The sequence below is a fragment of the Rhinoderma darwinii genome, chromosome 3 (assembly GCF_050947455.1).
Source record: "Rhinoderma darwinii isolate aRhiDar2 chromosome 3, aRhiDar2.hap1, whole genome shotgun sequence".
Taxonomy (NCBI): domain Eukaryota; kingdom Metazoa; phylum Chordata; class Amphibia; order Anura; family Rhinodermatidae; genus Rhinoderma; species Rhinoderma darwinii.
This window is the reverse complement of record NC_134689.1, coordinates 218,312,460-218,328,076: the sequence shown is the minus strand read 5'-3', so window position 1 is coordinate 218,328,076 and position 15,617 is coordinate 218,312,460. Positions and strand designations below refer to the sequence as shown.

Genomic DNA, 15,617 nt, shown 5'->3' with positions numbered 1-15,617 from the left:
TAAAAATATTAGGTACCATAATATTTAAGGTCATAGAATGTACTGATAATATTTGAATAATGTTTATTACCATTATTTATTAACATGAAAAATATACTTCCTTGTTACAGTATGAGGTAGTGCTGTTATAACTACATTGTGACGTGATTGTACCTTCTTTATGGGTAGATCTTGGAAAGCATTTTCTTTCCATTACCATATCTTTACAAGGCAGGATACCAGTTTGCATATTCCATGATCAATGTGTTTTGTACATGAGTTTTGTCACTGGGCCAAGCATGCTTTGAACTACAGCCTTTCAGATAGATGTGTTCAAATACAAACATGTTGATTCTTACCAGGCGGTTTTCTTTTCCTGTAGAATCTCTGCATGTGTTGATTAATTCTCTCTCTATGTCAGCTGGAGTAAAGTCAATATTTCTCTCTAGCAAAGTCTGGTAAAATCTGTGCAGATATTCCTTACAGACTGAAGATAGAAAAAAAGAAAGATATTTTACATTCACGAAATATATTAATGATAATCACATTCTATTATCCATGTCCTCATGTATCATTGTTTATTTCTCTATTACTAAAAGGGAATGTGTCACAAATTTTTTTTTTTAAATAGTTTTTTGGGTGTATTTTTTTTTCTTCCACGAAGTGGAAAGTATTAAAAATTAAATGATAAATTGACATGTTTTCCTATGTTGGCCACCAGAGGGAGCACTTCCAAGAATTACAGCAAGGTGAATCAGGCAGAAGCAACCTGACTCACAGCTGCTATAAATGTTGGAGGGAGACTCACCACCCCTCCCTATTTTTGGCAACAAGCCAGGAAAAGGTGTCTTCAAATTGCTAAGCAGTGTCCAGCTCCCATTTTTGAAGAGATTGTACAGCGTAGCTGGCAGAAGCTATAATACACACCAAAAGGCTGAGAATGATGAAAGTCAAGAGAGAAACCCTGTGGTGAATGACTTATCAGTTGACAGGTTCACTCAGCGTGTATTTTTTTTATTTTTTTTTGTAATTCTTTATTTTAAGAAAATTTTTCCACAGAAATTGCAAAAGGAATAAAGAAAGGAAAAAATAAACGGGAAGGGGGGTAGACACAAACAAAAATTCGTCATAACAGGATACAATTTCGCAATAATCCACAAGCATATGGATTAACAGGTGGTATGCATATACATAAAACATTGTTGTCATAACATATGAAAAATCCGGTTCTTCGCCTAAATCGGGCACACCAAGAACAAAAACAACCTGCATGAAGGCTGGTATTGAATTACTACCACTAGTAATCATGGTGCCTACTAATCAGGAAATAAAGGAGAGAGAAGGGGCAGGAATAAAATAGACGAGGTGAAAAAATAAAAGGAAAAAAGAAGAGCGATAATCCAGACAGGCGAGCAAAGGCTAATACAGATGACTGTGACCTATCCAAAGTTTTTCCCTCGCAGCCTCCAGGTCCTCGGTCACATCCCAGACCTAGGGGTTCAGGGCACAAAATGCAGGCGAATTACGAAAATCCCGCCACTTCTGCCAGATCTGAGAGTGAGATTCGTAACATTGGTGAACGAGAGCTATCGACTCCTCCATATCATGAATATGTGATATTTCCCTAACCCATTCTGAAACTGTGGGGACAGTGCTACTTTTCCAGTGTCGTGGAATCACCGTTCTGGCTGCAACCAGCATGTAGCCCAACAACGTACGGGACAAAACCTTAGTGGTACCCGGAATGATGGATAGGAGCAATACGGTTGGACAATCATCCAAAGTGATATCAAGGATGGTCTTGATCAGAGAGAGTATAGAGTCCCAGAATGGGCGAACGAGCTGACACTCCCACCATATATGGGTCATCGTTCCCCTCGCCTGTCCACTCAGCGTGTATTTTACGCGGTTTTTAGTGCATTTTATGTGCAAAAAAACGCTTGATTAAGCTTCCTATTTATATCAATAGTAAAGCGCGCTGTTAGTACATACAAATTAGCTTTTTTACGCAAGCGTTGTTAAAAAAGAGGCGTCGGATCAATTCTTTGGTGCGTAAAACGCTCCAAATGTTCCCATTGCACAAAACATGTGAAAAACGCCTGCATTTTAAAAAGGGGGAAGACAGAAGTCTGCTTTAGGTGCGTTCTTTTATTTTTCATATTACTAACTTAATTGTTTTGTTTTTTTTGCTGGTTCCGCTGGACCGTTTGGACTAAGTTGAGCTACGTTTTTTTTATAAAATGGTTTTGTGTGGGGGAGTTTTTATTTCAATAAAAAATATTTTGTAAGGGTGTATTCACACAGTGCGGTTTTGACACGGCCGAAAACCGTAATTGAAAAAATTGCCGTAAAAACGCAATCATTTTTCAATGTGCTTCTCAGCCAAGTGGGATAAATGCGGCAATCCACACGCCTTTTTTGTCCGTGGTTTTCGGTGCGGTTTTTGCCCACGTCCATTAAATCTAATGCAAGGACCACGGGCAAACAACGCCACGAAAAACGCTTGGAAACGAGCACCACAGGTTTTTTCTGCTTCCCATTAATTTCAATAGGTGAAAGCTGCACTAAGAAAGGACACGCTGCTTTTTTTTCCCGCAAGCGGCCAAATCCACCTGGGTAGAAGCCTGTGCATCACATTGAAATCTATGCGGGGCAATTTCGGGTGTTTTATGGCGCTGATTCCGACGCTGTTTCCGCATCAAAAATCTGTGTGTGAAAAGTGAGTTATGTCTCTGTTTTTTCATAATTTATTAGCAAATTAGTAATGGCAGTTGTCTGTTGATGACATCCATTACTAAGGCGGGGCTTAGTGCTAGCCAATAAAAAGACTAGCACTAACCCCCCATTATTACCCCAGTACCTACTGCCTCCAGTGGTATCGGGTAGAGCCGGGTACAATCCGGTAACCGACCATCTGTAGCAATGGTTGGGAACCGGGGCGACAGCAGGCTTGTATTACTAGGCTGGGAAGAGCCAAAAACAGTGGCCATTCCCACCCTGGTAATGCTAGCCTGCTGCTGCTATGTTATATCTGACTGGTTATGAAAATGAGGGAGACCCCACGTCATTTTCTTCAATTATTTACTGATTTAAAAAAACAAAAACACGTGGCCTACCCCCCATTTTTCATAACCAGCCAGACACAATAAAGCAGCCTAGCATTACAAGGGTGGGAAGAGTCACGGTTTTTCCCTTCCCAGCCTCATACCACCAGCCTGTGGCCGCCCCAGTGCCTAACTGCCACTACAGATGGGTACTGGATTGTATCCAGCTCTTCCTGATACCCCTGGTGGCGGTGGGTACTGGCGTAATAATGGGGGTGTTACTGCTAGCTTTTTTACTCGCTAATACTAAGCCCCGCCTTAGTAATGGACGTTATCAAACAGACAACTGCCATTACTAAGGCGCTAATAAAGTATTAAAAAAAAAAAGAGACATAAGAAAATAATTTTTTTATTGAAATAAAAACTCCCAAGACCCTCGTTAACCATTTTATTTATTTAAAGAACAAAAACGTAGATCATCGCAGTAGTTCAATGAATCTACTATGTAGTGCAATAGGTCCAGCGGAACCTTCAAAACAAAAAAGAAATAAAGTTAGTAATATGAAAAATAAAATACTTATACTCACCTACAGCAGACATCTGTCTTCTCCCCTGTGCCGTAAAAAAAACTAGCGGTCAATGAACTGGGACGGGAACTAGAGATACAGCAGAAATATGAATAGATATTAATAATTCTGGCGCATCATGGCGCTCCCCCCCCCCCACAAACCTCCCCAAACATGCAGCCCCTCCAAAAAAACAACACACCACCCACCAACGCACCGCCACACACACTTACCCCTCCAGACACACGTACCCCCCCACACACACACGTACCCCCCCACACACACATACCCCACCACACACACATACCCCACCACACACACATACCCCACCACACAGAGACGGCCTTAGGGGTATGGGACCAGTGCCCTTGCGCAGGGCGCATCACTCCATCACTCCCGGCGACTCAGCAGTCACCTTTCCGCCCGGGCGCTTCTTCACTCAGTGCCGTCGCTACCGCTGTAGCAGCCATAGCGGCTGCTAGTGGCAGCGATGGCATCTCCCTGCTCTGCTATCTACTAGCGCCACTGTAGCTCCCTGAAGGAGCGGAATCCCTGTGTGGCTGGGGATTCCGCTCCTGGAGCTCTCCGCTTCGTTTCTCTGTCCATATATGGTCAGTGACATCAGGGGAAACTCCTGAAGCGGAATCCCCGTCCACAGCGTTGCAGACGCTGTGACCAGGGATTCCACTCCAGGAGAAGCCAATGACGTTGGCAATGCTGTGGAAGGGGATTCCGCTTCAGGAGTTTCCCCTGATGTCACTGTCCATATATGGACAGAGAAATCAAGCCGAGCGCTCCAGCAGCGGAATCCCCAGCCACACGGTGATTCCGCCTCTTCAGGGAGCTACAGTGGCGCTATATACAGGAAGGGGGGTTCTGTCTACAAGGGGGCTGTGTGGCACTCCCTACCAGGGGGCTGTGTGGCACTCCCTACCAGGGGGCTGTGTGGCACTCCCTACCAGGGGGCTGTGTGGCACTCCCTACCAGGGGGCTGTGTGGCACTCCCTACCCGGGGGCTGTGTGGCACTCCCTACCTGGGGGCTGTGTGGCACTCCCTACCTGGGGGCTGTGTGGCACTCCCTACCTGGGGGCTGTGTGGCACCCTACAGGGGGCTGTGTGGCGCTCCCTACAGGGGGCTGCATGACGCTATCTACAAGGGGGCTGCGTAGCGCTATCTACAAGGGGGCTGAGCAGCGCTATCTACCAGGAGGCTGCGTGGCGCTATCTACCAGGAGGCTGTGTGGCGCTCTCTACAAGGGGGCTGTGTGGCGCTATCTACAAGGGGGCTGTGTGGCGCTATCTACAAGGGGGCTGTGTGGCGCTATCTACAAGGGGGCTGTGTGGCGCTATCTAGAAGGGGGCTGTGTGGCGCCATCTACAAGGGGGCTGTGTGGCGCTACCTACAAAGGGCTGTGTGACACTACCTACAGGGGGAATCTGTGAGTGGTGGGCTAATGGTAATTTTACTGTGAGTGGGGGGCTGATGGTCATTTTACTGTGAGTGGCAGGCTGATGGTCTTCAAGTGGTTTCCGCCTGACCTCCAATTGAAATTAATAGGAGGCAGAAAATACCTGCGGTGCTCGTTTGGAGCTTTTTTGCCTGCCTCTTTTGAATTAGCTTCAACGGCTTAAGAAGAAAAACGCAAAAAAAAAAAAGGTCAAACAATGCTATCAATACAAAATCTGCTTCAAAATTCCAGAAGGAAATTTGAGACAGATTTTTTTTGACTTACAAAAAAACTAGTATGAACATACCCTACGAGTGTAGTGCTTGTTTTTAGCCGTTTTCGGTCTGTCATGACACAAAACTATTTTTGGTAGGGGTGCCCTGAGGAAAGGTTGGGAAACTCTGTACTAGGTTACAGGATCACGCCGGCCTACGCAAGGATCCAGTCGTGGAGCAGCTCAGTTCGTCATGGGAACGGGGCCTAGGTGAGTACAATTTTGGATTTTGTTTGGGGGCACTGTCTACAAGGGGGAGGTGGGGGACTGTATGGTACGATCTACAAGGAGGAGGTGGGGGATTATGCCACTGTCTACAGGGAGGCTGTATGGTAAAATCTACAGGGGGCACTATACTGTGTGGGTGCCAGTAAGCGACATCATACTGTGTAGGGGTACTACAACGGGCATAATACTGTGGACACAGTTAGAGGACAAAATACTGTGTCCTTGAAGGGGTTGTAATATATTATATTATTAAATATTATTATTATACTGTATATGGGCACCAAAGGGGCATTATAATTTTTTTATGGGGCATTTTTGTTTTTAATGATGGGGGTGGGGCGCCAAAAGATTATTTTGTGCGGGGCGCCATCTATCCTAAGGCCGCCACACACACATACCCCCAGCCTAGAACTATACTATATATCAAGATATATATATATATATATATATATATATATATATATATATATATATATATATATATATATATGTGTGTGTGTGTGATAGATAGATAGATAGATAGATAGATAGATAGATAGATAGATAGATAGGGAAAAAAATGTTGTATTATTACTATTCTCCCTCTCCTGACAGCCTGCAAGGTGAGGGAGAAGTTACAGCAGGTCTGAGGGGGGCCCGCGACAAGGGGGGGGTGCAGCCCCCCACCACAAACATGCAAAAAAGACACACTTTCACACCTTACCTGCAGTGCGGCCGGTCTCCAAAATGGAGCTAGCTTTCCCCCTATAAACCAGCTTCTTTGCTGGTCGCTCTGAACTGCGCATTCACAGTACAAATATGTTCCTGCCACAGTTCCTCTAGATGGCAGAAGCAGAGGACATGCGAACAGGAGCCGTTCGTATGTCCTATGGCCTGTAGCTGCGATATTTTATCTGTGTATGTGTCGTGAAGAGACACATACACAGATAAAATTAAAAAAATGGCAGCCCCCAGTGAAGTAATAAAGTCTAAATTATTTATTTTTTGTCCAAAAGTTTTTTTTAAAGTAAATATATTATTTTATTGAATAAAAACACATAAATTAAATAAAAAATAAATAAAATCACCCTTGCACAACGGAGACAAACAGAAACCATTTGCACTGGATCCATCACCATTGAAATCAATCGTGATGGAAACGGAAACCTATGGTTTCCATTTCTGTCTGTCAGAGCTCCGTTCCGACAGAAAGCTCAGAGGGAACGGAGCCCTAGCGCAGATGTGAACGAAGCCTTAGAGTATGTGCACACGCAAAATAAAAAAACGTCTGAAAATAAGCCGTGTGAACATACCCTCAGGTTGACACAAGTTCAGCTTGACACTTGCAAGGTGCAACAATGGTGTGCAAACTTATTCCATGTCCAAATGGCAATTTTGCCGGTAATAAATAAATAATAATAAATTAACAAATGCAAAAAATTGCAAACCACAATGCAACCAGTGTCTGAATTTTTTCTTACAATGCTTTAAACCCTTGGGTACTGTCACAAAATGCTGAGCGTTCAGGAGCTGAAACCGCATTATACATGGTGCCGGCAGTTATATAAAGCTAACGCCCGCTATCTCCGATCCCTGCTATTTAACCCCCTCAAATTTTGCAGTCTACAGCGTCAGTAGCACTTGAACGGTTAGACAGAGGAAGGGGACTCCCTCTGTTCCCCTATCAGTCCTTCTGTGCCAGAATTGCAGGGTGCCAAATTGTTTGTCATGGCAGTCGTTGGCTTATTGAAGTACTCCAAGTCTGTCTTCTGTGTCCTACTGTTAAGCCTTGCCAGAGGTAGGGCTTAATAGTAGAGCACAGAAATAGGCAACATACTGCAAGACATGCAGTGTGTTCAATGAGTGATCTGACGATCGTGTACAAAAAAAATTAAAAAAAAATGGTTAAGAAAAAAAAAAAAAAGATTACGCTATTGTTTCTGTGAAAAAATTGAAACCTAGTGGAACGAAAACAAACCAGACCAACTGAAGAGAAAAAATACCATTGAAATCAATAGTAATGCAAACAGTAGCTATAGCTTCCATTTGGCTTTCCGTTCATCTGTTCCTCTGACGGAAAGGTTGACCGGAACAGATGATCGGAAGAAAGCGCTGATGTAAACAGGCCCATAGCCATGCAAGGAAAGAACTTTTGAGTGTGAGTTTCATTTTAATTGCTTTTATCTGAATAATTTGAGAAAGTGATTTCATGTTTTAAAAACAATGTGGACTTTTTTGTTCAAGAAATTCCATATGGCCTTTTAATCTATAGATAATTATTTGGAGGTACATAATATCTTTAAATTAAACTCATTTTGACATCTGAATTTCCTCACTGAACCGGTCACATCTTTTTTGAAAACTACGAAGTGGTTTGGAGTCTTGAGATTAGTTCAGACCAAGAGGCGATGTCACAGGGGCATGTTAGAACCCCATTTAAAATGTGGAAGTCTTAAGTTTGTGTAGGTGTGTTCCCTGCTATGCAGGAATCGCTCCATAATACATCATAGATGTAACTTTCCCACAGCTGTAAACTCTGAAGCAATTCCCATGTGATCAGCAAACTATTTTCCGATTTCCACTGTGTCACTGATTCATGCCGACTGATGTGCAAACCATTTTCACATGACAATGTGACACCACAAAAAAAAATATTTTTAAGACTTGCCTAGGAAACTATGTGGTAATCCGTGATACACATTAGATTGTAGATATACCTTTTGCAGAAAAGAGCTGGAATTGAGAGTTTAATGGACATCTGCACGAAGCAGAGCAACATATCTGTTTTACCAGCTTTGAAAACGGAGTCAAGAAACCTCTGTAAAGATCTACCCTTTATTCCATTGAGACTATTATTGTAATGATGCCGTTTATTCTACAATAAGCAATTCTACTCACAATTTTTACAGACCAGACAATGCCAGCTCTCCACTGAGTGAAGGAAATGGGTTAAACGAAATTCCGACATAAGATGATCCTTTCTACCTGTGTGAGATTATGATGTGGCTCAACTAGTTTTGTATTAAGCCTCAAGTGCTATTTTGACTATTAATGTTCTAGATAATGTGTTGCATAACGACACAATATGATTGTGAACAACGCTAAAATCAAGCAATCAGCTGTTACAGCCGCCTTAGGGCACCTGTGGATAAGTGATCAGTATGAAAAACTGCCCCATGCCTGTACAACCCCTTTAAAAAGCTGGAAGTGACACACCCAAATAAAGACTGTAGGTGCCTGATAAGCCCCTTTAAAGGGGTTATGTGGGGACCGAAAATTATTAGGAGTGTACTCACTAAAGTATGTGAGTACACTGCTAATATACATTCAGATCCACTGTACTACTGCTACTGCTTGTACATAGAGTAGAGCGGGGCCGGTCACGTGACGACAAGTCGTGTCGTCATCAAGGAAGACTGTGCCACTAGACTTCCGGTCCCCCAGGAGCGCTATAAAAATCTATTAAAATCTCATAATCAGTACGAAGGGGGAACAGAATGTATATTAGAGAGAGTACTCACATACTGCAGTCAGTACACTGCTAATACTTTTCGGTCCCCACATAACCCCTTTAATTCCATAAATACTGTCTAAATATTGCAAAACCTTCCTCATTGGCAGTTTCATGCAATAATCGGGAGATGGTTTTTCTGTATATCATTGATTCCAGTGAGAAAACTGCATATTTCCTAAATTCATTACAAAGCATATTTTCAGAGAATTGTACAAAAACTATTCAGGGTTAAACAAACTGCATTTGTTAAAAAACCCATCTGACTCTTTCGTGCAAGCAGTCATGTGTCAAGTGGTCAGCTATATAGATTTCTATTGAAACCAATGTAGAAGGAGAAGATAGTTACTTACTCCCTCAAATATATCACTGCACATAGTTACTACACATAAAGATTAAGAAACACAGTTTGTGCAGAAATGTTAAACTATCTTTATGCTATATTTATTCTGTACTGCTGTTGAAAAGGGATAATGAATTTGACATACAGACCGGAGAGGATTGTTTTATCTGTACTTATGTCTGTATTGACAATTTAATCACTTAAACTGGTTGTCCACTACTGGACAACTGATGACCTATCCACCGGATAGGTCATCAGTATATCATCATTGCGGGTCCAACACCAGGACCCTGCACCGATCAGTTGCTCCGGTGGCCTCCGGGCACCGGATGTTATGGCCCATTATGCGATGTACAGAGTCGGAAGCAGTTGGCTCCGTACATACCACAGCAGTCGTGCTGCAGAACTGCTGCTCTGCTCCTATTCACTGCTTCCGGCATGTACGTCAGGCTTAACGGTGCGGGGTCCGGGTGTCGGACTCGCACCGATGATATACTGATAACCTATCCGGTGGATGGGTCATCAGTTGTACGGTAGTGGACAACCCCTTTAACATCATTTTATACTTCATATAGAAGGAATCTACATAAACATTTCAGTAACTTTTGTAAATAATTTACATTATTTATCTTGTCTACAGGCTGCACATCTGAACTCTCCCAGCTTCTTCAGTATTTGCTGCAGGTTTAAAATATAGCAGTAAAAATGCTGCTTTATGTTTCATTTACTAACATTTACTCTGTATTCTGGACCTTCTAAAAACAGAAAGAACAAAAATGTACAAAATGCTTGTGTGAATGAACCTGTAGGCATAAAACACCCATCTGCCCATGGTGATAGCGCTTGCTTAAAGGAACAGTGTCATCACAAATTATTTTTTTTATATGTTAAAGATGTTAGTGCTTTATTAAAAACGTTTATATTCATTTGTGTGTTTGTGTTTTACTTTTTCTTATTTTTACACTTTTTCTTCCCTATGGGGGCTGCCATTTTTTGTTCCATTTCTGTCTGTGTCGATTAACGACACATACAGACATGGAATACGGCAGCCACAGTCCCATAGGGACTGCGAACGGCTCCCGTCCCATTGACTTCCGTGTACGGCGTCTGTGTGGGAACTGCGCATGCGCCGCTCCCACACAGTCCAATTCGAAATTGGCGCCGTCCGGCGCCATTTTCCTGTGGACCGGAAGTCGCGGCCGGACAGTAATATTACTACTTCCGGTCGCGGCTTCCGGATTTGTGCACTTGGACCAGCGGCAGCAAACGGAGCGGACGGGCCGGAGGGAGCCGCGGCGGCAGGAGCAGGTAAGAGATTTCAATGTATGTTCGTGTTTGTGTGTGTTTACTACTGTATGTAAACCTACTACACTGTGTGTTAGCTCAAAAAATGGCGACACACAGTGTAGGAGGTTACACCGTTCAAACCCCTCGTTTATCCCGGCACTAGCCAGGATAAAGGAGGGGGGGATGCTGAGAGCTCACTAGAGCGAGGGCTTTTAACCCAATGTTGCAATGCTGCAATTTTGGGAATAGCTCCATCTAGTGACCAAAAATGGGTAGTATTATAAATTAGAATTAATTTATAATATTTCCTGACTCGTGAAAAAAATAAAAAAAATTTGAACAATGTTTAATCACCCACACACTAAATGTTTAATTAAAAAAAAAAAAACATGTTTTTCTGGCAACACAATGCCTTTAATTCAAAGTTTTGCTAAATGTTACAGCTTTTAGGGTATGTGCACACGACAATGGCAATTACGTCTGAAATTACGGAGCTGTTTTTAGGAGAAAACAGCTCCTGAATTTCAGACGTAATTGCATGTACTCGTGTTTTTCGCGGCGTGTTTTACGGACGTAATTGGAGCTGTTTCTCATTGGAGTCAATGAAAAACGGCTCCAATTACGTCCCAAGAAGTGTCCTACACTTCTTTGACGCGGCCGTAATTTTACGCGTTGTCTTTTGACAGCGACGCATAAAATGACAGCTCGTCTGCACAGAACATCGTAAAACCCATGGCAAGCAATGGGCAGATGTTTGCCGACGTATTGGAGCCTGAAAATTGGTCGTGTGCACATACCCTTATACTCAAAAACCAATCCCGTGTCCTCACAGCACTCGAAGCATGTCTGGGATGTAAAGACACAATTACATTGATATAGGTATTTTTCATATAATAAATTATTACCAAAAATAAAGATATATAGAGGTTATAATCAACTATAAACAGAACAGCATTAATTTATAGCATGTAACACTATAGTAAACCATTATGTTAAGCAATGGTTTAATGCAACAGTGCCATCTGGGGGATAGTTTTGGTCGTGATTTCAATTGGTATGGCAGAAAAAGGAACTTACTTGTATAAAATATAATAATAATAATGGAAAATATGACTTTTTAATCATTAGTTACAGTAATTGTAACAATGTGATTTGTTACACTAAATATAAAGATTCCTTATTTTAAGTGTGTTGACCATATATTAAACATTTTAGGTTATCAAAATACCAGCAAGATATTCCATAGTGCTTCAGAACATGCTAGACATAGTAAACTATGAGCCAACAATTCTTAACATAATGAAACACAGGGAGAGGGTCTTGCCATTAGAGCTTGTTTTATACCACGGACCAGCCACATCTAAATACCAAGGGGCTTATAAATTGGCACAAGTAGAAAGTACAACAAAAGGAAGAACATGGAGCGGAGGGGGGCAGGAGATTGCAGTACAGTAGTAGAGTTTGGAACGACAAGATGTAATAGAAAAGGTCTGAAAATCAATAATACTATATCATGTTTCAGAAGATTGGTAAGCACCAGTAAAACAGTGGGGCAGATTTATTATTACTGTCTTAACCCTTTCAGGACGCAGCCATTTTTGGGGATTTTCATTTTAATTTTTTCCTCCCCACCTTCCAAAAACCGTAACTTTTTTTATTTTTCTGTCGATATGGCCATATTAGAGCTTGTTTTTTGTGGGACGAGATGTAGGTTTTTCACAGCACCATTTATTGTACCATATAATGCATTGGGAAACTGGAAAAAAATTATTTGTGGGGTGGAATAGGAAAAAAACTGATTCCTCAATCTTTTGGGGGTTTTTGTTTTTACGGCATTCACCATACGGTAAAAATGGCATGTTAATTTTATTCTACCGGCGAATACGATTATGGCGATACCAAATTTATATCGTTTTTTTTATGTTTTACTACTTTTACAAGGAAGGAACTAATTGTTAAAAATAAAATTTGTGTTTTGTCGCCACATTCTGAGAGCCATAACTTTTTATTTTTGCATTGATTGAGCGGTATGAGGGCTTATTTTTTGCAGGGCGAGCTATATTTTCTATTGATACCATGTTGGGCTACATGATACATTTCGATCACTTATTTAATTTCTTTGTGGGATATGAAGTGACCAAAAAACAGAGATCGTGGCGTTTTATATTTTTTCTTTTTACGGCGTTCACCATGTGTGTTAAATAATTATATATTGTTTAATAGTTCGGACTTTTACAGATGCAGCGATACCAATTTTGTAAATTTTTTTTACTTTTTACATTACATCAGAGTAAAAACGAGTGACGTTTTTTTTTTTTTTTTTTAACTTTTATTTTTTATTTGTTTTTACACTACTAAAAATCGTACTTAACTTTCACATTTGCCCCTAGTGACTAATGTATTGCAGTATATTGTCATTTTTAAGACTGGCAAGGCTTAACGGAAGATAAAGAAAGGCACCCCTGGTGGTTTCATTAGGCTCCTGGGCTGCATGACAACCATCGGCACCCTCCAACCGCGTCACAGATTTTGTTGCAGAACGGTCTGTGACTGAAAATCAATTCCATTCATCTGGATGGGGATGTTTCTTCTGCAGGTGCATTGATTTCTGCAAATGACTGATTTCTGCATACCATGATTTCTAGTGGTAAAATTTAGTCGATATATTCAGTGTTTATTTGTGAAAATCACCATTTAGAGAAAATGTGGAAAAATTTGCATTTTTCTTAATTTAAATGTATCTGCTTGTAAGACAGATAGTAATACCACACAAAATAGTCACTAGTTAACATTTTCCATATGTCTACTTTATTTTGGCATCGTTTTTTAAACGTCCTTTTATTTTTCTAGAACATTACAAGACATAACTTTAGCAGAAATTTCTCAAATTTTCAAGAATTCCAACACCTATTTTTTTAGGGACCAGTTCAGTTCACCACAAGTCCTTTTTATTATAATTTATTTTTGGCACCACGTCAGGTTTGAAGAGGTCTTGTGGTGCCAAAACATAGAACCCCCCCTTTAAAAGACACCATTTTGGAAACTACACCCCCAAGGAATTTAACTAGTGGTATAGTAAGCATTTTGACCCCACAGGTTTTTTGCTAAATCTATAGGAAGATTGATAATTAAAAAAAAATAATTTGCCAATAAAATGTAGAATTTTTTCATACCCATAAGGAGAAAAGGAGAAATAGCACCCTAACATTTGTAAAGCAATTTCTCCTGAGTACGGAAATACCCCATTTGTGGTGATAACCTGCTGTTTGGACAAACAGCAGGGCTCAGAAACGAAGGAGAGCAATTTGGCTTTGGGAGCTCAAATTTTGCTGGAATGGTTTTCGGGTGCCATGTTGCATTTGCAGGCCCCCTGAGGGGAAAAAAACGCAAAACAGTTGAAACACCCACCTAGGGGCATAGTGAGTATTTAGACATCTGTGTGCTGTCCGTGTTTTTCACGCACCAGTTGCTAAAGAAATGTTGAGGAAAAAAAAGAAAAAAACTCCTTTCGTTTTTTTTGCTGACATATGGATGACATACGCGCATAAAAAACGCAGACGCCCACTGTACACGGATGCCACAAGGAACTGCAACGCAATAAAAAACGCTGTGAATCAGGCCTTCGGCCGTGAAAATAAAAATCTACATTTCTTTCCACTAAAATGTAGATTTTTTTAATTTTTACAAGGAATAAAGTAGAAAAAGCACCATAACATTTGTAAAGCAATTTCTCCCGAGTACGGCAATACCCCATATGTGGTCACAAACTACTGTTTTGACAAACGGCAGGCTCAGAATGGCAGGAGCAATATTTGGCATGTGAATTTTGCTGGATTGGTTTTTGGGTGCAATTTCGTATTTGCAGAGCCCTTGAGGTACCAGTACAGTAGAAACCCCTGAGAAGTGACTCCAATTTAGAAACTCAACCCCTTGGGGCATTCATTTAGGGGTGTAGTGAGCATTTTGACCCCACAGGTTTTTCATAGATTTGATTAGAATTAGGCAGTGAAAATGAAACATTTTATTTTTTCCAAAAATATGTAGTTTTACCTCCGAATTTTTCATTTTTACAAGTAGTAGGAGAAAAACATACCCCAAATTGTGTTACTTCATATCTCCCAAGTATGTCAATAGCCCATATGTGGCCGTCAACTGCTGTTTGAGCACATGGCAGGGCTCAGAAAGGAAAGAGTGCCATTTGGCTTTTGGACCGCACATTTTGCTGGATTGGTGTTTGGGCGCCATGTCACATTTGCAAAGCCTCTGAGGTGCCAGGGTTTAGTGGAAACCCCCGAGAAGTGACCCCATTTTGGAAACTACACCCCTCAATGCATTTATCATTTGCCTGGACATATGACAGGACTATGAAGTGAAAGAGCACTATGCGCATATAAGGCCTATTTTCACAGGACCACAATTGCAGGGCTCTCAGGTCAAATAGTAAAACAAACCCCCCAAGTGACAGCATTTTGGAAACTACACCCCTCACTTGCATTACTCCATTTTTTGTGATGCAAGGTGACCAAAAAACAGCAATTCTGCTATAGTTTCTTATTCTTTATTTTTTTTCTTCAGAGTTCACCATGCGATATAAATTACATTTTTACTTTATTCTGTGGGACAATACGATTACGACAATACCATATGTTTATAGATTTCTTTTATTTTACAGTGTCTGCACAATAAAATCACTTTTTTCTTTTTTTAAGAATTTTTTGGGCCCCGTATTCTAAGGGCCATAACTTTTTTTAATTTTGCATCGATAAAGCTGTTAGATTTGCAGAGCCCCTGAGGGTCTAAATGCTCACTATATCTCTAGGTGGGGTATTTCCAAAACAGTGGAAACCCCAAACCTAGGGGTATAGTGAGAATTTAGACCACACAGGTCTTTTGCAGAATTTATTGGAGTTAGGCCTTATTCAGATGGCTTGTTTTTTACGAGACAGTCTGTAGTGTT

At 41.1% G+C, this 15,617-nt stretch overlaps 1 protein-coding gene across 1 annotated transcript in view; it reads right to left on the bottom strand.

Moving 5' to 3' along the window:
- Positions 1 to 15,617, bottom strand: part of CDNF (cerebral dopamine neurotrophic factor) — a 60,947-nt gene that overhangs the window by 19,784 nt on the left and 25,546 nt on the right. The window contains exon 2 of the mRNA XM_075855076.1: positions 339 to 466. Coding sequence (XP_075711191.1) covers positions 339 to 466 — 128 coding nt within the window. The remainder of the gene's footprint in view (positions 1 to 338; positions 467 to 15,617) is intronic.